We start from the raw sequence: 23,040 nt of genomic DNA, 5'->3' as shown, positions 1-23,040 counted from the left end.
AACCAAAACAAAACTCACCCTCAGGCTCCAAAGATGGATGGATGGCAGACAGACAGATAGACAGAAAGATGTCTCTATTTTAATAGACCTCGTTGAATAGAATTTCCCTTTTACAGAAAAGACATGGCTGGTCTAATTGTACATGTTCATTAGAAGCAAATGAACAAAAGCAATACAAGTCATACTCATAAAATAATTCTAGATACATTACAACTGCATGCCAAATATTTATGGGCCATACAGACCTTAAATAATGAACTGACAATTTCTGCCAATTAAAATAGAAAATGGTTCTAATATTTCACAATATTGCTGTTTTTACAGTGTTTTTTTAATTAAAGAAATGCAGCCATGGTGAGCAAAAAAACAAACATCTTTTGAACATCCACATCCTAGAAAACACATGTTTATGCAAACATGGACAGACTTTATGCTAATATGGACAGAAACATTGTCTATTTTAAAAGTCCTAAATATAATATAATAGAAAAGAATAGAATAGGAGTGCCTCTTACTATAAAAGACATGACTGGTCTGACCATGTGACAAAGTGATATGCAGTTAGAAGTTAATTTTCTCATCTTTCTGTTCAGTGCCTGTTCAGAGCTTCCTCCTGGATGATCCGTCTGCCTGGGAAAGGCCCTTCGGTTGACCTGGTATTAGACAGTCGCCGGTCAAATAAACCAAATGTCGCTCTGTGGTCCAAATACAGACAGCTGTGAACATCCACTGTCTTTTTAGGGTTTTATCCTGGTTACAAGATGACGATCTGTCTGTAGAGAAGCTCCTGTAGACTGTTGTAGCAGTTGTAATGTAATGAAATGGAGCTCACTGCTCCAGGTCTCGGGTCAGTGGGTGCTCAGGGCCCAGGAGGCGAATCCTTACGTCTGCAGCTCTCTGGAGTAGATCCAGCCCCTCTCTCCTCTCCACTCTACTGCAGCTACGCAACAACACTTTACCTGCCAGACCAGACACCATCAAATAGACAAAGCTTTTAATGAAGAATATGCCTCTGAAAACCAAGGCCACTAAAGTGGGTGGTCACTGTTGTGTTCAAGCAGCCATTTAGTCACTCACCAAGCTTCATAAGAACGACAGCAAGGTTGTGTTGCGCGGTGGGAACTTGCAATGTCCGAGCCTCAGTCTCTGTCGTGCTTATAGCATGGCGGTACAGTTCAACTATCTTCCTCTGTGTCCATCTAAAAGTGCAAATCAAGCCTGTGACCTTGAAATCAAATTGGTTGAGGTAACTAGATAAGCATTGCACATAAGTCCATGTCTTACTCTGAATTGGTTTGAGCACTGGCCCAGAGATCTGCAAGCTGCTCCTCCACTTCTGCTACCAGAGGATGATCATGGCCACACCAGCGCCTCCTGCTGGCCAGTGCAGCTTGGAAGCATCTCTCCGCAGTCTTGGACTTACAAAGACTCAACCTTGAAACATGAAAATGCAATCAAATGTGCACAAAGTTATTTTTGTATGTTTTACTGGCTGATTAAAACAGTAGTCTGGCAAACTACATCCTACAGGCCATATACGGCAAATAAAAGAAAAGTGGAATGCGGATGTTGCATGTTTAACAAAGAATGGACAGTAAAATACTTTTATCGGACAGAAAGTGGTGTCTGATTTGCCAAGAGTAAGTTAAAGACTACAACCACAGTCGTCCTTTGACACGGATGTAGCATAATTTAATAGAAATTTTAAATATTTAATTTAATAATTCTTAAATTAAATATTTAGTTAAATTAAATATTTCTAAATCAAATTAAATTAAAGCTGCGAGCAGCATTTAGCGGTGTTCAAGCAGTTAAGGCAGTTAAGCTCAAAAGACATTAAGTTTTATGTAGCAAGCATTTAACCACTGAGATCATAGACACACACACACACATGTTGTTGTTGTTGTTTTCAATGCTATTGGGTAGTGTCATCATGAAAATATACTTTAATGGTCTATAAGCATTTCACATATTTCTTTGTGAAGCAAGATGTGGACGGGACCTTTCAAACAAGCTATCCCACAATAATCTAGGTGGTCTAGGTAGGGAGTTACAGCTGTTCCAAGCCGGAGGTCTCACGGATTATATATATATATATATATATATATATATGCAATATAGTTTTGAACATATATTAATGCAAATACTTTTCTTCTTTCATATGTGCAAAAAATTGAAATGAATGAAATGATACCACAGAGACGTTCTTCAATATGCAAACGATTGAACTTGAATAAATTAATTGATTGTTAATGTTACTTATTTTCATATGCATTGAAACAACAACATTGTATTATTCTGGCAATAAAATGCAGTTTTGTTTTCTATGACTTGGTTTGATTCCATGTATTTTTTAATGGCACGTTTTTCATATTAACTCTAATAAAAATGCTTAAACACATTTTGTTATAGCTATTTGAAATAAATGGTAGGTAAAAAAAAGCTTATTACAGATTTCCCATTTAAAATGCAATTTTTAGTTTTCATTTTAATCATATAATTTTATTGAAAAAAATGTCTCAAATTTTCATGTTTACTCAATAATGCATGCTTACACACACACTTTTGGGATGTTATTGTGAAAATCTAATTTAGTTTAATATAGTTGATAAAATGTAATTTAGTTTAGTTGAATATTTAGGCAATATAGTTTAATAATATTAAAGTATATTACCAGTCCATCATAATAATAAAATAGCTTTAAGAAATAAAATGGCCAGCAGAGGAAGACCACTTATTGGCTCACTTTCATTTTAGTCCAGAGAATAGGCCTAGACTGGTTGGGTTCCGATCAGGCGAAAAACCAGGGACTAGTTCGCAAAAGTAGGTTTTGGACAAAATCCGACATAACTTTTTTTTTTTTTTGCTTAAATCGAAATCGGAGATATACATATTGTCCGTCTTAAGCCAAGGATCACAGTGGTGTAAAAAGCCAGGCTAGGACCAACGTGCTTGAACACCTAATTAAGTTAAATTAAATTCGAGGGGGGACTTTTCACACATTTTGTTGTCTTACTTGTGAATGGCCTTCAGTAGCATGGCTGTGCCTTCAGCACAAGGATGGACAGAAATGTATCTAGAAGAGCCGATCTCTTTGAAAAGCCCTGGCACTGCATATACCCGTCCATCCGCCAGCAATGCCAGACACAGACGACAAAGCAGCTGTCCTGTGAGAGCAGATTAGAACTGCAAAATACATACGCTTGACAAAATATAACTCGTAAGTTATATGAATGCAGGAGGAAATATGAAATGCATGTTACCAACTATCAGTTTGACCTCTGCGCTGTCAAGACGAGCTACTGTAAGACACCTGGCAGTCTCAAGTCCCTTGTGGCAATACATCTCGGAGTCTTTCGGCAGATGCAATTGGACGTAAAGCTCTGCCAGCATATGCTGCACTTTGAGCAGTAACCTCATACTGTCACAATCCTGCTCCATTCCCTGAGGAGGAAAACAGAATGAAACCTTGCATTTTAGAGTATGATACATTTTTGTGTTTTTGTTTTTTGAATGCATACAATTTCTGACAATGATTAGCTAATCATATAACAGAAAGTGTCTGGTATTATTTTTACCTTCTGGAAAATTTGATCTGCTTTTAGTAGCAGCTCCTCGGCTTGCTGTATCTCACCCAAACAGAGCAGAACTTTACAGCAGAACAATGTTAATCGCCACACACTGCTGTGATCTGGAGGGTGAGCCAAGAAGTGATCATTATTATAATAATTTATAGTTTACCTGTACACTTTACATAACAATTACTTACAAAAAACTACCAAATCATCCTTTCAAGTGGCCGAGATGAATGCTATGATACATGGTAAATATTTAAATATAAAACAAATATTGCACCATAAATTCTGCTGTTCTGAGTCTACATATAAGAATGGTCCTTTCCAAGGGGATCTTTTAAAAGGCAATTTCTTACAATTTGTAATACAATTTAATACTTTATGGGTTTTCTTTTACAATTTGCATTACTATCATTTAGAAAAAAAACTGCCTAATAGCTAGTATTATTTCAGATAAGTGGCCGGGCTTACAAGAATAACATGATACATGTTAAACACATAATATTTACTAACAATGCCATATATTTCTGTCTATGTGGCAATGACAGAAGCTTATTTTTACATTTCATTTGATAATGATAATAAAAAGTCGGTTTTACCATTAGGACGCTCCCAAGTCTGAGCCATCAAATTCTGGAATGACGTCACAGAATCAAATCCTCTCTCCCTTAGTAGTGTCCAATAATGTACAACATCAATTGTCATCTGTGGGTATCGCTTCAGGTTGCTTGACAAAAACTCCATGGTACTATGAAAAAGATGGATATATGATTGTGTGTGTGTGTGTGTATATATATATATATATATATATATATATATATATACACACACACACACACACACACACACAGTATGTCTGTATGATAAGCATCAGTGTTGTGTGTGAGATATGAACTATTTATTTCATAACGAACTGAAAAAACAATGCCTACTGCATTAAAAAAACATTTTCTAATCAAAGATAAATTGCAGTTATCGTACGCTGGATCGCTAAGGAAGTCATGCAACTCCTTGAATGAACCAGTTTGCTTGAGATGCCAAGGAATCTCTTCCATCTTTCTTGCCCAGCTACAAAGCTCTAAACCGGACTTCAGAAAAAACTTAGCAAGGATCAGATGATAGGAATTCTGACCCTGCGTACCTTGAAGTGAAAGAGACAAGAGCACAACTGTGTTAACACATTGGAAATGCCTGTTCTGTTTCTACTGCATGAAAATTATATTACTCTTCGAAAGTGTTTCTACTCTATTTCAAAAATCCTAGTGAATTCAAGAATTCCTTTGCGGCAAGGAATGAAGATATAATAAAAAAAGAATAAGACAAATAACATAAACATCCTTACCATGCAACAACAGGTTCATTGCCTGGCTGAGGGACTGATGCATGATGGTCAGAAGACCATTGTCTTTCTCCTGAACCCAAGGCCAAAAAGCAGAGCGCAATCGGGCCCATTCCAAACCCTCGACTCTTAGATTAGCACAATAACCTAGATCTTCCAACAAAGCCAGAACCTGAGCCTCAGTCAGGCCTGCACGAGACACATGAATGAGACAGAGTGTGTCCCACACCCAGCCTGAGAGATCTGTGCAGAGAGAGAGAGAGAGAGAGAGAGAGAGCAGAAGAGGAAATGCTTATTAGCTATTACTAATGAAATATGAAAGTCAGAACAAGCATGGTTTTATATAATAAAGTAAAAAGGACTTACCCTCCCTGGGTGATGCAGTGCTTGTCCGAGTCTCAGTGACTTCTGTTGGAGCAGTTCTGGTGAAATCTTTTACCCAGCGATGTATGACCTTCACCCAGAGCTCTGGAACCGAATCAGCTTCTACATACTCCAGCAACAGCTCCATCTCTTGCTCTTTCTCCCTCAGCACTGCACACGTCCGTAACTCCGTGCCAACGAGCGCTAAAAAAGCCGGCAGGTGGCACTGCTTCTTACGCACAATTCTTTGCAAAACACTGGTCGGCAGCTCCTTGTAAGGTAAAGCCAGATGTCGGAGTAAAATGCTCTGCTGAACACTAGGATCGGAGATATGGGGACAGCTGAGAATCTGGACATCAGTCCTGCTGGTGAGACTTTTGTAAGTGAGGTCAGTAAAGGTTGTTGTGATGATCATTTTGCAACAGTGAGGCAGAGGATCTGGCAGCCATTGTAGTGCCTTCGCCTGGAAAACAAAAAAGGTGTTAATTTTATTGAAATAAAAAAAGTTAAAGACAACCTGCTCATGCAAACCATGCAGAGGACTAAAAGATCACCTCTTGCTTTGAGAGTCCAAGTGTTTCTGTCAAAAGGTCAATACCATCTATAAGAAGAATACAAGGCCCAAGATTGGCTGCTGCCGTAAATGCCTGGACAGCTCGATGGAGGTACTTAAACTCAATGATGTCTTCGCAATCTGGAAAATCACCTGCAGAAAGAAGTAATTCTGTGTGCGCCACTGGGTTTATTGAGACAAAGACAAGCAGAAGTGCTAATAAACAATATATTACTACGGTTTCACTACGACTGATGCGCTAAGCAGCCTCTGAGTTTTTCAATCACAACTCCGACCAGATGAAGTTCCCACTGGGAACTAGGAATTTCCCACTTCCGAGGACAAATGGAACACAACAACTCTGCAGGAAAGTGGACCTCGAGGGCCAGAGTTCAGAATTTATATATTTGTTGCATTTATAAAGAAAGCTCGAAGACTCATAACACACTTCTGCTGGAAAAAATGAGGAAATTTACCATAATGTGCTCTTCGAAGTTGGGCAGTACACTGTCTAAGCATAGACCTGAAATCAGTGCTGGATGTGCTGGTTTCACAGAAGTGAGAAATGACTAGAAAATCAGGATTCTGTCGGCAGAAGGCTCGCAGCCACATCGCTGCCAGAGTGGACTTCCCACAACCCCTTTCACCACATACCAGTAAGATAGACTTCACTGAGTCTTTCTGGTCAAAATCACTGAAAGTAAACAATAATTTGTCCTATAATATAGCATATGTTAATCAAACACAGTTTGCCTGCTGTATTTAGTTTATCTTCTTACCATGTGAAATGAGCACCTGGATTTGTTGAGTGTGTCTCAGATTTTGTATTATGTATTATAGAATGCAGAAATTTGTTTATTGCATTCAGTATTTCTGTGGTGGGTACTGAGGGCACAAACCAGTCAAACAATCCACGTGCATGGCTCTGTTGGTAATGCCGATCGAATGAATCCTGCCATCCTAAAACAAATCGATTCAAAAATCATAAATGTTTCTTATTTTAACCTTCATATTCTGTTTTGGTGTCTGAGAAACCCCCAAAGCCATTTAACAACTCAAAAAGTACCAAGCTGATACTTCATAACTTTTCCCTGGGGTTTGATTAGGCCAGAGAAAGAATTAAAATAAAATAATTATATTTCAAAATGACTATTACCAAAATATATAATATAAATAAAATATACATTCAGATATATAATCAATAAAATATTTTTTAAAAATAACATCATAAAATAAATCAGATTAAATAATAAAATAAAACAGGAATAATATATATAGGCTTAATTCAGAACTTGTTTAAAAGCCTTTTATTAGATAACAAAAAACTTAGAAAACTGGTCGAGAATTATAGGCCTACCTAAGATGGGATGTTTTGGATCCTCAAGAAATTTAGAAATGACTCCTTCCCAGTCCATCCTTATCATCTCCTTAAGTTCATAAAGGTTTCTGAAGAATCTGTCACACAGTGGAAAGAAAAAGAAGGATGCATGCATGCATTATATATATATATATATAGTCAAACCAAAATTTACTTCTGACACCTTCAACATTTCTAACATTTTTACTGAATTCATTTCTAACAGTTTATTCACTATATTTTAGAAAATGGTAATAAAATATGACAAGAGCAGAGTTATCAAATCAGTTGATATTTCACTGGTTTTGGCCATCCTTCAGTTGGACTATCTCACAAGTGAATTAGGCTGAATAGGTGTCAGCTGTTAAATTTAAGTACACAATTAGATAAATAGATAAATACCAGTTTAGGTCAACCAATTACCAAGCAATGCTTAATTGTGTTCAGTCTGTGGTGTAAAAAGGTCACATTACCAATTAAAGAAGCAAAACATGGTCAGGTCAAATTGCCTGAATAATTTTTGGTCCCAAATTCTTTATAAATTTTACTGGTAGTCCACTGTATGAAGTTGTCTTGAGTACTATATGTCACATTTTACTTTATTTTGCTATCCTCACTTACATAAATTAACTATAGTGTCCTGCGCCCACTAGTAAAAAAATATATATCTGGTGTCTGAATAATTATTGGTTTGACTGTATATATATATATATACACACACAAATGGAATTTTAAAATAAATCTGTATTTATGTTTCAAGACATTGTGGTCTGGTCTCAAACCTGACAGGAAGAAAATGATTTATGATCCTTCTTTTTAGATCTCTCATTTTCTGTCTCTCACTTTTGCTTTGGTTGGATAGCATGTTCAAGAAGATGTGCATTTCATCACTGCTCTCATCCTCCACATCCTGTGGGGTACAGTCTTTAAAATAAAAGAAGCAGCTTCTGTGGTTGTCAATGAAGGCTGCCTTGGTGATCTCCAGCTCTGTCAGGCTACAGGTGCGATACCTGTCCTCCATGACCCAAGGGTAACCAGCCTTTGCAGCAACATGCAAGTTCCTAGCCACCTCAGACAAAGAACATGGGCCGATATCATATAGAGAACCATTCTCTCCTGGCAGACATTGTCCATAGCGGTGTCCAAGAAGACAGATTAAAAAAGATGAGCGGTCGATGAGATCCAAACTGATTTTCAACTGCTGGTCGAAAAGATCTGGCTTATTTATCTGATGTTCATCATTGTCATTATTTTCGTAATCCCTTTCTTGTTTGCTTCGCTGTAAGTCCACGGGTCTGAAACAGGCACCTCTTGTCTGGCAAAGTGCATCTAGGTGGGGGAACACCTTTGCTTTTAGGTAAGACAACTCTTCTTGAAGATCACCTGGAAAATAGCACAGGTAAGGCTGAAGAGGAAACACCAGGCTGTCAGACGCTCCCAATATTTTTTCTTGGATATTTATTCCTTGCATTTTTAGAGTGTGACACCTTCAGAAATCTAAACATGTACATTCAACAGAGAAAAAATGAAATGCACGAATATTAAAAGGTACATAAATAATATATTATTTTAAATAATCCAGTGAACATAAAGTAAGTAAAATAGAAAAAAATAATTAGTGTATCTTTTTAAGTCAACCAATCCTATCGGGACTTTCTTGTGGTCTATCTTGTCAACAACTTGTTGCTAAGGTGATATAATCTAATATAAATGTAATCTGATTCTGAATCACCTAGTTCCGTTTCCCCCAAACCGCTCAAAGAAGTAAACAAAACCCACACCGTCTCCAGATCAGTTGTTACAGTCTATGACAAAACCCCCCTCGCTCGATGAATTGGCATCCCGTTGAGCCAACCAACGCGAGCCACGATCGGAACGTGTAAAATCGGACATGTAAGGCGGTGATTGGACGACAACGGCTGCGGACCGCTCTCTGATTGGTGCGGTGTTGTGCGTGGGGTGCTGTGATTGGCTTATTACGAATGAGCACTGCCCTAGAGCGGTGGAGTTTATAAAGCTGATTTCTCGCTCTCTGTCCACGCACTGCAAGAATTCATCGAGGCGTACAGGGTGCTGGCACATCTCAAGGCGTTAATCTGCTATTGAGTCTTAGTAATTAACAGTTTTTCTTTCTAAAACAATGAGGCGACTGTGGATTATCGGTCTCCTCTGTACACTATTGGCTTTCGGTGAGTATGTTTTTAGTTAAATGGCCTTGAAATGCACCGTTATGCAGTTTGCTGTCTTTGAACTTGACAAAGCTTCAGTGAGTGTCTGCAGTAACGTTAATGTTGCTGTCTTTGTGTGGTTCCATGTAAGCTTTAGTATTATATATTCCGTTTTTGATAATACTTTATTTGCAGATTTTATTAACGCTTCCTAAATGGATAAATGATTCAGAACAGGAAATAAAACCTGGAGAGTGGATTTGAATTGCATGTGCTTCTGGAAGTTTCCTCAAGATTGAAATGGCCTTCAAATATTCAGATGCCATTTAATAATGATACAGTTATGATGCTTTATGACAATTTGCATCGAAATGGTTCCTTTTGGTAATGTACGATTAAAAATTTTTGCCGTGCAAAAGAGAAATAGAACAATGAAGTCTATTTGCACAATTAAATAATTGAATCCGCGATCTTGAACCAAATAAACTGTCACATCAAGGCCTTTAAGTGTCTAACTGAGATCTTCTGGATCAAGAGTGCATTTGTACACAAATTAGTGCACACCTGAGCAATTTTAATAAAATGTTGCTTTACAGAGCACATTCATGTAAAATGAACAAACATCCTTGCTGGGCACTAAAGGGTTTCTGCTGAGCAAATATACTTCGGAATTGAGTTGTATTTTGGTGCCGTTGAGTAACACTGTTGAATCTGCATAGCCTTTAAGTGTTTTTTATCCCCAATGGTGCATTTACATTATTTGTGGTTTTGTAATAATCTTTTTTTTGCGTAATTGCAGCATCTGTGAAAGCTGATGATGACGTTGACATTGACGGCACAGTGGAAGAGGACCTTGGGAAGAGCAGAGACGGATCCCGCACAGATGATGAAGTTGTTAAGAGGTCTGTATGGACTTGAACTGCATTTGACTGATTGGAACATCAATTTTTAAGATTAAGGACAATTACTGTGACCCTTTATTTAGAATTGGATCCTAAAGTAATCTTAGCTGCTATTTTTAGCTTATTAAATGCATGTTTATCAGTTATGAGGTTACATTTGGATATATTCCCTTTAAGCTCCTCACAAAGACCATAAATGCTCCCCAATGGAGGTTGAACATCTGGTTGATGCATTTGTGTCTTGCTCCACAATATCCAAGGGTAAATGGTAATAAGTCCTCAGAGAAATGAATGTGTCACAAGCATCCTTTGCGCTTTCCCATCTCTTCTCTAACAGGGAGGAAGAAGCCATTCAGCTAGACGGTTTGAACGCCTCACAAATAAAGGAAATTCGTGATAAAGCAGAAAAGCATGTATTCCAGGCGGAAGTGAACAGGATGATGAAACTGATCATCAATTCTCTGTATAAGAACAAGGAGGTGAGTATTGGAGGTGTTCGATGTTAAAAGTAGATTTAGTCTATGTTCATTATGGTTTTGCAAATCATTAACGCTTCATAATTATTTTTTCACCCTCAAGATCTTCCTTCGAGAACTGATCTCTAATGCTTCCGATGCCTTGGATAAGATCCGATTGTTGTCTCTGACCAACGATGATGCCCTTGCTGGAAATGAAGAGCTTACTATTAAAATCAAGGTGTGTTAAAAAATGAGTCCTGAGACTAACCTACAGTATTTTAAATTGCCAGTGGAGAGAGACAACATAACTCACATTTGCATTGCAAAATGAATTAAAACATGCGTGAAGCAAATTGAGTATTTCCTTCCTGTAATTTTCATATCTTAAATTGATACTCAACACCTTGTTTAACTACGCAAATGATTACATTTTTATTTATTAGTTATTTTAGTAAAGTCCAGTATCTCTTATGGTTTAAGTTCTCTTTGGAAATTTATCTTGCTATGCAAACACTTTAAAAGAGTTTGTCAACTGTATCCATTCTAGAGTTTTAATCTAATGCAAATTTTTAAAGACCTTATATAGGTTTTTAAATTGCTCTATGGTTTATCTTGTTACTTGTCATGAAAATAGCCAATGAAGCTGGCATGGCGTTAAAACACTCCAACCAAATATTTAATTTAGTCAATATTTTGACTTGCTTTTATCTTGGGTATTCAATACTTAGTCTTTTCTTCTCTCACCAGTCCGACAAGGAAAAGAACATGCTTCACATCACTGACACTGGCATTGGCATGACCAAAGAAGAACTGGTGAAGAACCTTGGTACCATCGCCAAGTCCGGAACCAGCGAGTTCCTCAACAAGATGACTGAGATACAGGATGACAATCAGTCCACCTCTGAGCTGATTGGTCAGTTTGGTGTGGGCTTCTACTCTGCCTTCCTTGTGGCTGATAGGGTCATTGTCACCACCAAGCACAACAACGGCACCCAACACATCTGGGAATCGGATTCCAACGAGTTCTCGGTCATCGAAGACCCTCGTGGTGACACTCTGGGCAGAGGCACCACCATTACGTAAGCAGCTGAATTCTAAATGTTTAAAATGTGTAGATTGTGACACGTTGTAACTTAAGTCTTGTTTCATCAGGTTGGTGATGAAAGAGGAAGCTTCTGACTACCTTGAGCTGGAGACTATTAAGAACCTGGTGAGAAAGTACTCCCAGTTCATCAACTTCCCCATCTATGTATGGAGCAGCAAGGTCAGTGTCTCCAGCAAAGACTCGCTAGTTTGAAGTTTACCATTTGCTTTACTAGCTTTAGGACTCCATAAACTCATCGATTTGTCGTTTCTCAGACCGAGACTGTAGAGGAGCCCATTGAGGACGAGGCTGAGGCAGATAAGGAAGAGACCGCTGAAGATGAAGCTGAGGTTGAGGAAGAGGATGAAGACAAGGACAAACCAAAGACTAAGAAGGTAACGTATATGCAAATAAACCCCAGCAGCAACTATTTTATATACATTTCTCAATGATTTCAATGATTCCTCGCTTCCTTCAGGTGGAGAAGACTGTGTGGGACTGGGAGCTGATGAATGACATTAAACCCATCTGGCAGAGGCCTGCAAAAGAAGTGGAGGAGGATGAATACAAAGCCTTCTACAAGACCTTCTCCAGGGTGAGAGAATTTGTGCTTTGCGCAAAAATAATCAACTTTTATGGTCCTTTGTGGCCTCTTGGATTAATTCAAGTGGAATTCTGCTTTCATTCAGGACACGGATGAGCCCATGTCACACATTCACTTTACCGCTGAAGGCGAGGTTACCTTTAAGTCCATCCTCTTCATCCCTGCATCTGCACCCAGAGGTCTTTTCGACGAATATGGGACCAAGAAGAATGACTTCATCAAGGTAATTTTGATAACCTTTAATTGGGAAAAGAACACATTCTCTTTTGTAGAGTTAATTGTACCTAATTTGGTTCTTTCCTCTCAGCTATTTGTGCGTAGAGTCTTCATCACTGATGATTTCCATGACATGATGCCCAAGTACCTCAACTTCATCAGAGGCGTTGTAAGTCCTGTTTGGTGTCTCTTTTTAAGCGTTGCCATTTACGATATTCAGAATGCACTGAAATTTGAAATCTTGTTTGCATCGCATTTCCCTAGAAGCGATAACCCTCCTGCGTTTTGGCTCATTAGTGAAGAGCACTTCCATTATTGAGCAGATTGCATGTGTGCAGTAACACAACATCTTATGTAATATATTGGAGGGTACAAATGTGCCTTTATTTAGCAAAATAGATAGACGGCTTAAATATAGTTTGAATTAAATTCTAATTCAATACTTTTACCCAGGAATAATCATGTAATACTAAAAATCAAAAATATTTTTTTCTTAATTGAAATAAATTATATTTTTGATTTATTTTAAATTGTATTATAAAAAACTAGCTGCTTGGGAATATTTTTTTTTCATATAGAATTTGCGAATATGTGATTTTTATTTTAGAAATATTTGAAACCTGTTTGACATTGTAATGTCATACCAAGGAAGGTAGATGGTGTAGTCACTTAAAATAAAATCTATATTTTTATAAGTCTCCGCCAATAATTATAATGTTTGGAGAGTCTATAGAGATGTTTGGAGAGTCTATAGAGATGTTTGTTCTCATTTCTCAGGTGGACTCTGATGATCTGCCTCTGAATGTGTCCAGAGAGACTCTACAGCAACACAAACTGCTCAAGGTAAGCTCATCGTGTCATTCAAAGTAACATTGACTTTTGTTCAATTATATGATGAAATTATACATGTTGCACAGGCAAATTTTAATTGTTTTCAAAACTCATGTTGGTTCCGTAGGTCATCCGTAAGAAGCTGGTCCGCAAGACCCTGGATATGATCAAGAAGATCGCGGAGGAGGAGTACAATGACAAGTTCTGGAAGGAGTTCGGCACCAACATCAAACTGGGAGTTATTGAGGATCACTCCAACAGAACCCGCCTGGCCAAGCTGCTCCGCTTCCAGACCTCCCACAGCGAGACTGTACAGTCTAGTCTGGAGCAGTATGTGGAGAGGATGAAGGAGAAGCAAGACAAGATCTTCTTCATGGCTGGAACCAGCAGAAAGGAGGTGCTTAAATGTTTTTACTTTTAACTGCTTATTACTAAGGTAGCCCATTTCTCAATTTCCATAGTAACATGTAATATTTCATCTGGTTTTAGGCTGAGTCTTCTCCATTTGTGGAGAGGCTGCTTAAGAAAGGATATGAGGTCGTCTACCTGACTGAGCCAGTGGATGAGTACTGCATCCAGGCCCTGCCTGAGTTTGACGGCAAACGCTTCCAGAATGTGGCGAAGGAGGGTGTGAAGTTTGACGAGAGCGATACGGCCAAGGAGCAGAGGGAAGCTTTGGAGAAAGAGTTTGAACCCCTCACCACCTGGATTAAAGACAAGGCCCTGAAGGACAACGTATGATTATTTCCTTTTATTTCCTTTGCTTCATTGTATTGCATATTAAAAGCTGGCTGACTTGAACTGGCAGATAAATTGAAACATGTGTTTTTGTTTGTTTCAGATCGAGAAGGCCATTTTGTCCCAGAGGCTGACCAACTCTCCATGTGCTCTGGTTGCCAGTCAGTACGGATGGTCTGGCAACATGGAACGGATCATGAAAGCCCAGGCTTACCAGACAGGAAAAGACATTTCCACAAAGTATGTCCTCTGAATAAGTCTTAAACGCATGATCACAGTGGCAATCACCTTAGCAACTGCATAGCAATGACAACCATTAACCACATCTTAAGGTGCAGTTACATAAGGAGAATTGTTAAATATTGCTGACAAAAAGACAATTGTCTATTGTCAGTAGAGTAGTGATGTATGAAGCACAGCTCAAACCAAGCCACTTTTGGTCAATCACTGCATGACTGACTTGAACCCGCTACGGAAAATGCTTGTGAATCTTTCGTCTTCATCATACACAATTCCTGATTGTGTGGATTCCTATTGAAATGACTTAATTTTGCCCACAAAAATTTGCAAAACATCTGTAAATGTAACTGAACCTTTAGAGTTTTTGCGACAATCCAATCGACCGCTTCTTGGCTTACTATGTGAAAATGGATAATATTCTGCAAATTTTAATTTGAGGTCATAACCAAGTAAACCCTTTTTTCCTCATTCTAGTTATTACGCAAGTCAAAAGAAGACATTAGAAATCAACCCCAAACATCCTCTCATCAAGGAGATGTTGAGGAGAGTCAATGTAAGTTAAACATCATTCTGATTCAATTCACTTTTATTAAATATTCCACTTAAAATCTGCAAATAGTCTAACGTATTGTGCTTTTGTCTCATAGGAAGACTCAGAGGATCAGACAGCTGCGGATTTAGCCGTAGTGCTCTTTGAGACGGCCACACTGCGATCCGGCTACCAGCTCTCAGACACCAAAGCTTATGGAGAAAGAATAGAGCGCATGCTGCGGCTCAGCATGAATGTAGACCTCGACGCACAGGTACACGCACAGTCGAGCACTGGTACACAAAATGATGTTCAAATGAAGTTTTGCTCAATATCCTGTTACCGTGTTCACAGGTTGAGGAGGAGCCAGAGGAGGAACCAGAACAGACCGAGGAAGCAGATGCTGAGGAGGTCGAGGCAGAGGAGGAGGAAGAAGAAGATTCGGTGAGTGTGAAAACTGTCACTTACACATTCTCATGTTCCAAAACTATCTTTCATGAAATGCAAATGGAGAATTTAAAGGTGCACTGTGTAATATTTAGTAAATGTTGACAGAAATTCAATATCATACACAACTATGTTTTCAGTGGTGTATAAAGACATTACATAATGAATCGTTATGTTTTTATTACCTTAGAGCAGTTTCTATCTACATACACCACGGGTCCCCTTGCATGTTAAGTCGCCATTTTGAGTCATGTTTCTACAGGAGCTTTAAACGGACTAACGCGTTTTGTCACGTTGTTGTTCGTGAAACTAGCTAAAGTCAGCGAATAAAACACTGACACAATGATGAACCAGTAACAATAATATTGCAACATTTCGTTTACTGAATCAAGTTAACAATTTCTTTATCTTTGTAAAGAAACCTCATTGCTTAACTGGCTACTCTCTGCGGTCTCGGACGACGATGTCTTTTCCTGTCGGCCACCGTAACTTCTAGTGTTGAGGTTGCAAATTGCAACCAATAGTCGCTAAAAATTACACTGCACCTTTTAATAGGGTTACACTTATTTTGATAGTCTACTTTAGATGTAACTTTGCAACTACATTTCAACTAACTCTTGAGTATTTGTAGACTAGGTTTGGTTTAGGATTATTAGAATAAGTCGACGTGTACTTGCAAAGTTACTTGGTCAGTAGAATGTCTGTTGGTGATGATCAAAATAGTGTTGGCAGTTAAGCAGTCAGTCTACTAAAGGCCCGGGTATACTTCATTATCCGCATTCGGTTCAGTCTTGCATACGGTAGTGTCTGTTTAGCTTTCAAAGTATACTCAACTGTGGATGGGCGCGTTCCACACGCGCAGTACAATTGCATTTTTATACTCTACCATAAAAATGTAGAACAAAGACCAAAACGTGTGTAATCCAAAACATGTGCATGGACTATCGAAATAGTGTAAATGGTTTGAAACCGCATGAGGGTGGATAAATGGAAGAACCGTCCTTATCATTTGAGATGCTGTTTCTTTATGTCTTCATTTGTCTTAACATACGTTCTTCTGTGTTTCAGCATACCACAGACAAAGATGAGCTGTAAAGTGTAAATCTAAGAGGAACGGGGTGTCGGACTGTGATGCAGAGTGAAGATGTCGATCTCAGCTGATTGTCTTTTCTCTGTGGGTGGGTTGGGGGATTGGAGCTGTGTTTTTTTAAAGGCGCTGCGTTTGTGTTTGAGATCTTTTCTTTTTTTACATTCCTCCATGATTGTAAATTTGTTAATATTTAACTGACCCAGTTGTGGAGTGCTGACTCCTGTCCACAGAACTATTAAATGTTTCCGGAAAAGGACCTTGTGTGCAATTCATCTTTTACCTCATCGTTGCCTTTTTACCCATTTTACAGACTCCCTTCAAAATAACAGGATTGTGTTTTGGGTCTTTTTTAGTTTATTTTTGTAAGATTTAGTTACTGGAAAATAGTAATTGAACTACTGTCTAACATAAAATTGCCAACTCCAATCTCTTGTCTCAGTGAAGTGACCAGTTTAAATTCAGAGATTGTTCAGTCTTATGGTCGTACCAGGGTGAATGTTCCTGTGGGGTCTGGGATAAACCATTTCTCCCAGAGGTCCAGATGGACGCAGGGGTAGTCCCAGGGCTTGAAGTGGCCATTCCAGTGCAATAAGTGTGCCTCTTTGAGGAAGGACCTGGGATAACGGGCATCAGGACTCCAGCCTTCATAGAACACAAAGATCAGTTTAATTACTTTACTGCAAATATAAAAAAATGACTTTAGTCTTAATTTTGCTTCTGTACACTACCGTTAATTTTTTTTTATTTGAACAAGTTTTAAAATGTAATTTATTGCTGGCAAAGCTGGATTTTCAGCATCATTACTCAAAGCATGATCCTCCAGAAATCATACTAATTTGCTGCTCAAACGTTTCTTAACAGTTTTGTGAGGATTCTTTGAGCAAAGTTTAAACTTTTTTTTTTTAAATGTAAATCCTGTAACATCAGTCTCCCCTGCCACTTCTGATCAATGTAATGTGTCCTTGCTGAATGGTTTGTTTTTTGGAAAGAAATTAAATCCAACCATTTGAATGGTAGTGTATTTTTATAATGTATAAAATAACTGTCAGGTAAATTCTTGTGCACACTTAAATTACTGCTGTGTGCATATATATCTTAAAAGTGGTCTGTTTTAATGAAGTACTCTTCAGATTTAATCAACAAGTATGGTTTCATTTGCATTGCGGCATTATGGATAATTAATAGGGAGTGGTTTTTCAAATTGAAATGCATAAATTGATTGTAGAAAGAGTGAAGAGATCTAAAATAAGTCATTATTCAGTGAGATTTGGCAGAAAAAAGTCAGTTACCCAGGTGTCTGACATGCCACAGTGGATCAATGGTTGTGTATTTATCATGAAAGACGATCAGCATTGGAGGGGTGGCTACACCCCCTGCCACAGCACTGCTGTACAGGTTCTCCCTAAATTGACATAAAAAAAAACATTTGTTTTTACTGAACTAATTTGATCTCTTAAAAATCATTCATCACAACTCATGAACCATTATATCACCTGACATTCTTAGCCATCCATTTCTCAAGCTGTTTAGTTATCTTTTGCTTTTTCCATTCACTGACGTCAGCCACGAAAACACCAGGATTAAAGGAGCAGTCGCTAGGGTTGATGCCCAACTCTCTGACTTCCTCTTTGCGGTAGTCCAGAAAGCCCATATAGGTTGTCTGTGAGAGGGATTTTTTTTTTTTCATGAAATGAAAGATAAATAAACACTTGTAACAATAACTAAAGCGATTAACTTAAAGAGGACCAATTTTTTTTTACATTTTCAACTTCATTTAGTCTCAAATGTTGCTGTTTGAGCATAAAAAGGTCACAAAGTCCCTCCAAAGGGAGTTTTTTATATCAATTTAGATTATTCTAGTAGACCCTAAAAACAATGTCAAGACTTTGTAAAAGGGCATAATATGGCCTCTTTAAACCATATCTAAAATTCTAACACATACATCCAAAAATGCCCACCTGCATCCCCACACTGCGCACCATCTCGTGTGTGGCGGGCAGATCACAGTCTGAGGCGAACGCAGCAGCGTGACCTGCTTTCAGCTTTATGTCATACAGTTCCTGTATGTCTCCTGTAAGCCAGATATAATAAAAATAATTCATTATTGCCATGAACATATGAGATCATCCTCCCATGATCGATGTGGAAAAAATTTCAGATGGATTTCACCTTGTACTATGACATCATCATCTAGGTAAACAATCCGATCGTGATTTTCAATGGCAAGAAGTGGCAAGTAGAACCTCACAAAGTTTAGCTACAACACCAAAGAAACAGGATGAAGGAATGATTATTTTCAGTTAAAAAACCTTAAACAATCAAAGCGAAAGTCTATGATGGACCTACAAGATCACATACACGACCTGGCCAAAAGTCTGTCAGCACCACCCGCAGTCAATGTCAATGTGTAAAAGAAAAAGACATGACTGTATGCTTGATTTAATGCACCTGTTAGTTTAGGGTGTAGGTGAAGAGAAGGGGGTGTCCACATACATTTGGTCATGTTGTGTACCAAGTGATCACACCTGTTAGAAATAATGAAGAGTTTACCTAAAGCATCAACTGTACATGAAATAATACACAGAACCCAGCAGAACTCACAGGGTGCAGCAGTTCTGGCCTGGATGAGTCCGGATTGACTTTCCCCTTCAATACCATCGGATTGAACTCCAGGATCTTGTATCTGATTTTTCTTAGCTTGGTCTTCTCTATGTATTCCCTGTTTTTGAGTCCAGAGAAAATGCTGATTGAGTCATTTGGGAGGATTATTTAATGGTTGCATATTTACTCATTTCTCTTCGAGACATGGAAAGAGTGGATTAGTAGGTCTGATTCACATATTATTATGTACATATTGTTAACTAAAACAAACTATTTAAAGCATGTATTTTCATTGAAATAAAAAAAATGATAAAATCATAAAAAAATGATAAAATCATAAAATTATAAATGTAACTGAAATACGTTTCATTTGAAGCAAAGGAACTAACTCAAAATAAATAAAAGCTAAAACTTTGATTTAAAACTAAAAACAAAATGAAAATGAAAAATATATATTCCTGCATATGTATACGTGTGTGTTCACTTCATTTTTAACATTTTTAATAAATAAAATTTGTGTGTGTGTGTGTGTGTGTGTGTGTATATATATATATGTAAATGCAGTGAGCATGTTTATACACAATTGCAGAGGTTGTAAACTACACAGAAAAGCTTGTAGAGAGCAGAAAATAAATTCAACTAACCATAATAAAAATGAATAGGCTTATCTCCTTTCACAAGGATAATATACTTCTTATAGCTTTTCTTGTTGTAGTCAAATACTTAAGTGTCCAATTAAACACTCCGAAAAATGTTATGGTAATATTACTTTCAATGTTTGATTTTAAGAAATGTTTTGTAGACATTTTGTACAATAAACTCCTTATGTACAATAAAATATGTGTTGGGTCACCACTTAAAATCTCTTTTCTGAAGCAAAACCAGTTGAGAAACACAGTGAGTGGTATATTTGCATCAGAGGTCAAAGGTTAGACCTAGCACCTTATCTTTTTGATGGCATCTCGCAGGGTAACTATGTAGAAGAAAACACTAGCACGACTGTTGCTATAGACACTGTTGATGGTGGCCATGGAAGCACCAATACGCTCCTCTGATGCACAGATCACCACAGGGATGTCAGTGTCCATCTCTTTCTCGTCCTCCATACCCATTTTGGCCTCATCTTTCTTGAGCACTGTATAAACCACAATGAGATCAATATATAACAAACCAAGAACAGACGTATACTTGCATATCTGTGCCCTGCATGTGTACCTGAATACTTGGGCAGCGTCTGCAGTCTGGTCTTGTTGTACAGGAGAGCAAAAGCCACCAGGACGAGCAGAATGAGGAGCCCACGATTGACTGACACACACACACACACACACACACACACACACACACACACACACACACACACACACACACACACACACACACACACACACACACACACACACACACACACACACACACACACACACACACACACACACAGAGAGACAGAAATTTTATGTTATAAAATTAAAGAATGACCACTAGAGGTCATTGTAAGACTTTGGGATGAGGTGAAAGTACTTTTTTAATTTTTAATTTTTATTTTATTACTTTTTTTCATTTAAAACTTTTCTAATCACTAGTTACCAATTTAAAAAAGCATTAGTATCTAATGAATAGTTACTAGTCAACTACCATTTATACTAGTCAGCAGTGTTGTTACTGTTAACTAAAACTATTAAACATTGTTTTTATAATTGAAATAAATCTTTAATCAAATTTTAATATTAGATGAAAAACTTGCCTTGGCATCTAAATGAAATGGGTTTAAGTTGAAATACCACAATTACTTAAATTAAATTTATATAAAGGAGCAAAATGACCAAAAACAAGCCCCCAAAGTTCCTAAAATGTACACTACAATGAAATTGAAAATGTAATAATAAAAGCTAATTCAAAATATTAATAAATACTATAATAGTATATAAATTATATTCAAATAACACTGCCAGACAGACAAAAAGGTGTCTGAACTTTATTCGGGGGAGGTTAGTGCTACAACAGTCCATGCCGAGGTCAGCTGATAGAGATAAAATAAACTTCTGTGTATTTTGTTGCATTTCACTCCCATTTCACTAATGCAAAACTTTTCTTTACTACTCCTGTCAAGGCCTTAACTGAGAAAAAAGAACAGGAAAAGATAACTTAAACTTACCAAATCTGATTAAAACAAAACAGTTCTTCAAGTTTCAAACATCACAGCATTATTAATAATGTTAGGGAAGAAGATTGCATTTATAATACAAATAACTCAAAACTACAATATAAAGGCCTGCAAATACAGTGCACACTTAAAAGTTAACTCTGGCTTCCGTAAATGTTTTCTGAGTGGGATTTTCAGAGGCCCTGTTATACCTCACTTTTTATGGGTCCGAATCTGCCTGGTTACCTCATTTACTCTGGGACGAGCAGTGGGACTGACCCCTCCTCCACCACATACACACACTGTGGACACATTCCAGTTTAGCAGGACAGCAGCACAAAACCAGGGACTAAAACATCACTGTGTGCTCTGTTATCCATGAGATTTCACCACGAGAACCATATAATTTCTTGTATGTAAGACTTTTAGTTTTGTATCAAGAGTCTGATTCGGAGTGTGACTCATACACTGGACATGATCACCGGCCTTAGGTGTTTTTCCATGTATTATATGAAACAGTGATGAACTAAACAAACGCAATCTGCAAAACTTGCATTTGTTACTTACTTTTCCTCAACAAAGCCATTTTTAACCATCAGCATCTGTGAACGGATAGAAAGAAGATATTAAAAAACTGTTCCATACTTGGAGTTGTTTTCTTTTTTTGTTAAACTTTTGTATATGGCACATTTCTAAGTGGATTTGGGGTCTCTTGAGGCTCTTACACACATGTGGGACTGTTTATCGGGAGTCTCCTGGCCTTTCCTTCCTGGTGGCATTCTTCACTAAGCCTTGAACTCAAGAGTTATCTATTTCATTTCTTTTGCTAATCACATTTTCTAAGGCCTTCAAACACAGAGAAAACTCACTCTAGATTTGCTGAAATGAACTAGAAACCAAGTGTACTACAAAACACTTCATGCTAAGCACGCCTTGAGCTGTTATTCTGATGATTTATTTAGGGATGTAATTTAGGCTAACTATATTTAATATTAAATATTTGCATACAGAGCGTCTTGTCTTCTTTCTCTATACTAGCCGAAATACAATTTATTGTAATTCTTTTTGGTCAGTTTGTGTGACTTTTTAGATTTTAAAAGCAGAAAGCATCTAAAATTTATACATTAAAAGATGTATGTATACATTTTAGATGCTTTCTGCTTTTAAAATCTAAAACAACATCGACTGAAACGTCAACAAATGATGTCACCGTATAACGTTACCACAGACAGTTCGTTAACTTATATATTATTATAGGCAACAAAATTTACATTAATAACAAACTTAATTAAATCAGCATTAGATCATTAGTTAATGTATAGGTTTACTGATATACAGGGGACATTATCCAAAAAAACAAACATTATAGAAAAAGAGATGGTGAGGTTTCTCCATGTCTGAGCACCGTAAAATAAACTGACACTCAATCAAATATCACTGATAGATAGCTATCATAAAAAGAGTCGAGTCTGTACAAGTAAAGCTTATATAAAGCAAGCGCAACGCTTGTAACTGATAATCGATTTACTTAGAATTGTATGTAATTATATTGGTCACTTACCAGTTTCCAGAAGTCGCGCGTGCTCATTAATCTGTACGGCGAGTGGGCGTGGTCAACGCACGAGCCGTCCAGCGCAACTCCGTGCTGCAGCTGCTTTTCCTCGTGAGACCCAGCAATACCGTTTTGTTCAGGTTACTACCTAATATCTCTATCCACACGCGCCACTGTGTTGTCTGACTGTGTCTTACAGGGGACGTCCCGAGCATTTCTGATATTCCAAAAGTGGGTGTGGCACATATAAATA

The 23,040-nt window shown here is 37.7% G+C and overlaps 3 protein-coding genes across 3 annotated transcripts; 1 reads left to right on the top strand and 2 right to left on the bottom strand.

Moving 5' to 3' along the window:
• Window positions 1-34: 34 nt before the first annotated feature.
• On the bottom strand, window positions 35-17,109 carry LOC143742080 (tetratricopeptide repeat protein 41-like). Its single transcript, XM_077234734.1, has 16 exons — window positions 16,982-17,109; window positions 7,970-8,570; window positions 7,188-7,285; window positions 6,610-6,790; window positions 6,307-6,524; window positions 5,832-5,983; window positions 5,281-5,740; window positions 4,918-5,157; window positions 4,557-4,716; window positions 4,175-4,323; window positions 3,579-3,691; window positions 3,264-3,444; window positions 3,017-3,167; window positions 1,285-1,434; window positions 1,078-1,199; window positions 35-959 (listed from the first exon to the last, which is right to left on the bottom strand). The coding sequence occupies exons 1-16, from the start codon at window positions 17,016-17,018 to the stop codon at window positions 829-831; spliced, it is 3,144 nt and encodes a 1,047-aa protein (XP_077090849.1). The 5' UTR covers window positions 17,019-17,109; the 3' UTR covers window positions 35-828.
• Window positions 9,184-16,750, top strand: hsp90b1 (heat shock protein 90, beta (grp94), member 1). Its single transcript, XM_077234735.1, has 18 exons — window positions 9,184-9,376; window positions 10,155-10,257; window positions 10,595-10,736; window positions 10,837-10,953; window positions 11,463-11,794; window positions 11,868-11,979; window positions 12,075-12,194; window positions 12,278-12,394; window positions 12,489-12,626; window positions 12,711-12,788; window positions 13,397-13,462; window positions 13,578-13,847; window positions 13,940-14,185; window positions 14,292-14,428; window positions 14,903-14,981; window positions 15,076-15,231; window positions 15,312-15,401; window positions 16,473-16,750. Exons 1-18 carry the CDS (start codon window positions 9,328-9,330, stop codon window positions 16,497-16,499), a joined length of 2,379 nt encoding a protein of 792 aa, XP_077090850.1. The 5' UTR covers window positions 9,184-9,327; the 3' UTR covers window positions 16,500-16,750.
• Window positions 16,641-22,941, bottom strand: LOC143742084 (glycosyltransferase 8 domain-containing protein 2-like). Its single transcript, XM_077234737.1, has 10 exons — window positions 22,797-22,941; window positions 21,803-21,837; window positions 20,311-20,400; window positions 20,038-20,230; window positions 19,096-19,213; window positions 18,664-18,751; window positions 18,453-18,565; window positions 17,988-18,154; window positions 17,784-17,896; window positions 16,641-17,136 (listed from the first exon to the last, which is right to left on the bottom strand). The coding sequence occupies exons 2-10, from the start codon at window positions 21,819-21,821 to the stop codon at window positions 16,970-16,972; spliced, it is 1,068 nt and encodes a 355-aa protein (XP_077090852.1). The 5' UTR covers window positions 21,822-21,837; window positions 22,797-22,941; the 3' UTR covers window positions 16,641-16,969.
• Window positions 22,942-23,040: the final 99 nt, after the last annotated feature.

This window comes from Siphateles boraxobius, unplaced genomic scaffold, assembly GCF_051911475.1.
Source record: "Siphateles boraxobius isolate OS27281-9 unplaced genomic scaffold, OSU_SipBor_1 19, whole genome shotgun sequence".
NCBI lineage: Eukaryota > Metazoa > Chordata > Actinopteri > Cypriniformes > Leuciscidae > Siphateles > Siphateles boraxobius.
Note: the sequence above shows the minus strand (reverse complement) of the source record. Positions and strands in the feature narration are given on the sequence as shown.

Excerpts from the sequence above, each read along its gene's own strand:
- LOC143742080 (XM_077234734.1), bottom strand. The coding sequence starts at position 17,018 with ATGGTTTATCCCAGACCCCACAGGAACATTCACCCTG. Across the intron at positions 6,791-7,187 it reads TCCAAAACATCCCATCTTAG|GATGGCAGGATTCATTCGAT; the intron begins GTAGGCCTATAA and ends GATTTGTTTTAG. Across the intron at positions 5,158-5,280 it reads CACTGCATCACCCAGGGAGG|ATCTCTCAGGCTGGGTGTGG; the intron begins GTAAGTCCTTTT and ends CTCTCTGCACAG.
- hsp90b1 (XM_077234735.1), top strand. The coding sequence starts at position 9,328 with ATGAGGCGACTGTGGATTATCGGTCTCCTCTGTACACTATTGGCTTTC. Across the intron at positions 12,789-13,396 it reads TCAACTTCATCAGAGGCGTT|GTGGACTCTGATGATCTGCC; the intron begins GTAAGTCCTGTT and ends CTCATTTCTCAG. Across the intron at positions 14,982-15,075 it reads AGATGTTGAGGAGAGTCAAT|GAAGACTCAGAGGATCAGAC; the intron begins GTAAGTTAAACA and ends TTTGTCTCATAG.
- LOC143742084 (XM_077234737.1), bottom strand. Across the intron at positions 19,214-20,037 it reads GATGCCATCAAAAAGATAAG|GGAATACATAGAGAAGACCA; the intron begins GTGCTAGGTCTA and ends ACTCAAAAACAG. Across the intron at positions 18,566-18,663 it reads TGATGATGTCATAGTACAAG|GAGACATACAGGAACTGTAT; the intron begins GTGAAATCCATC and ends TCTGGCTTACAG.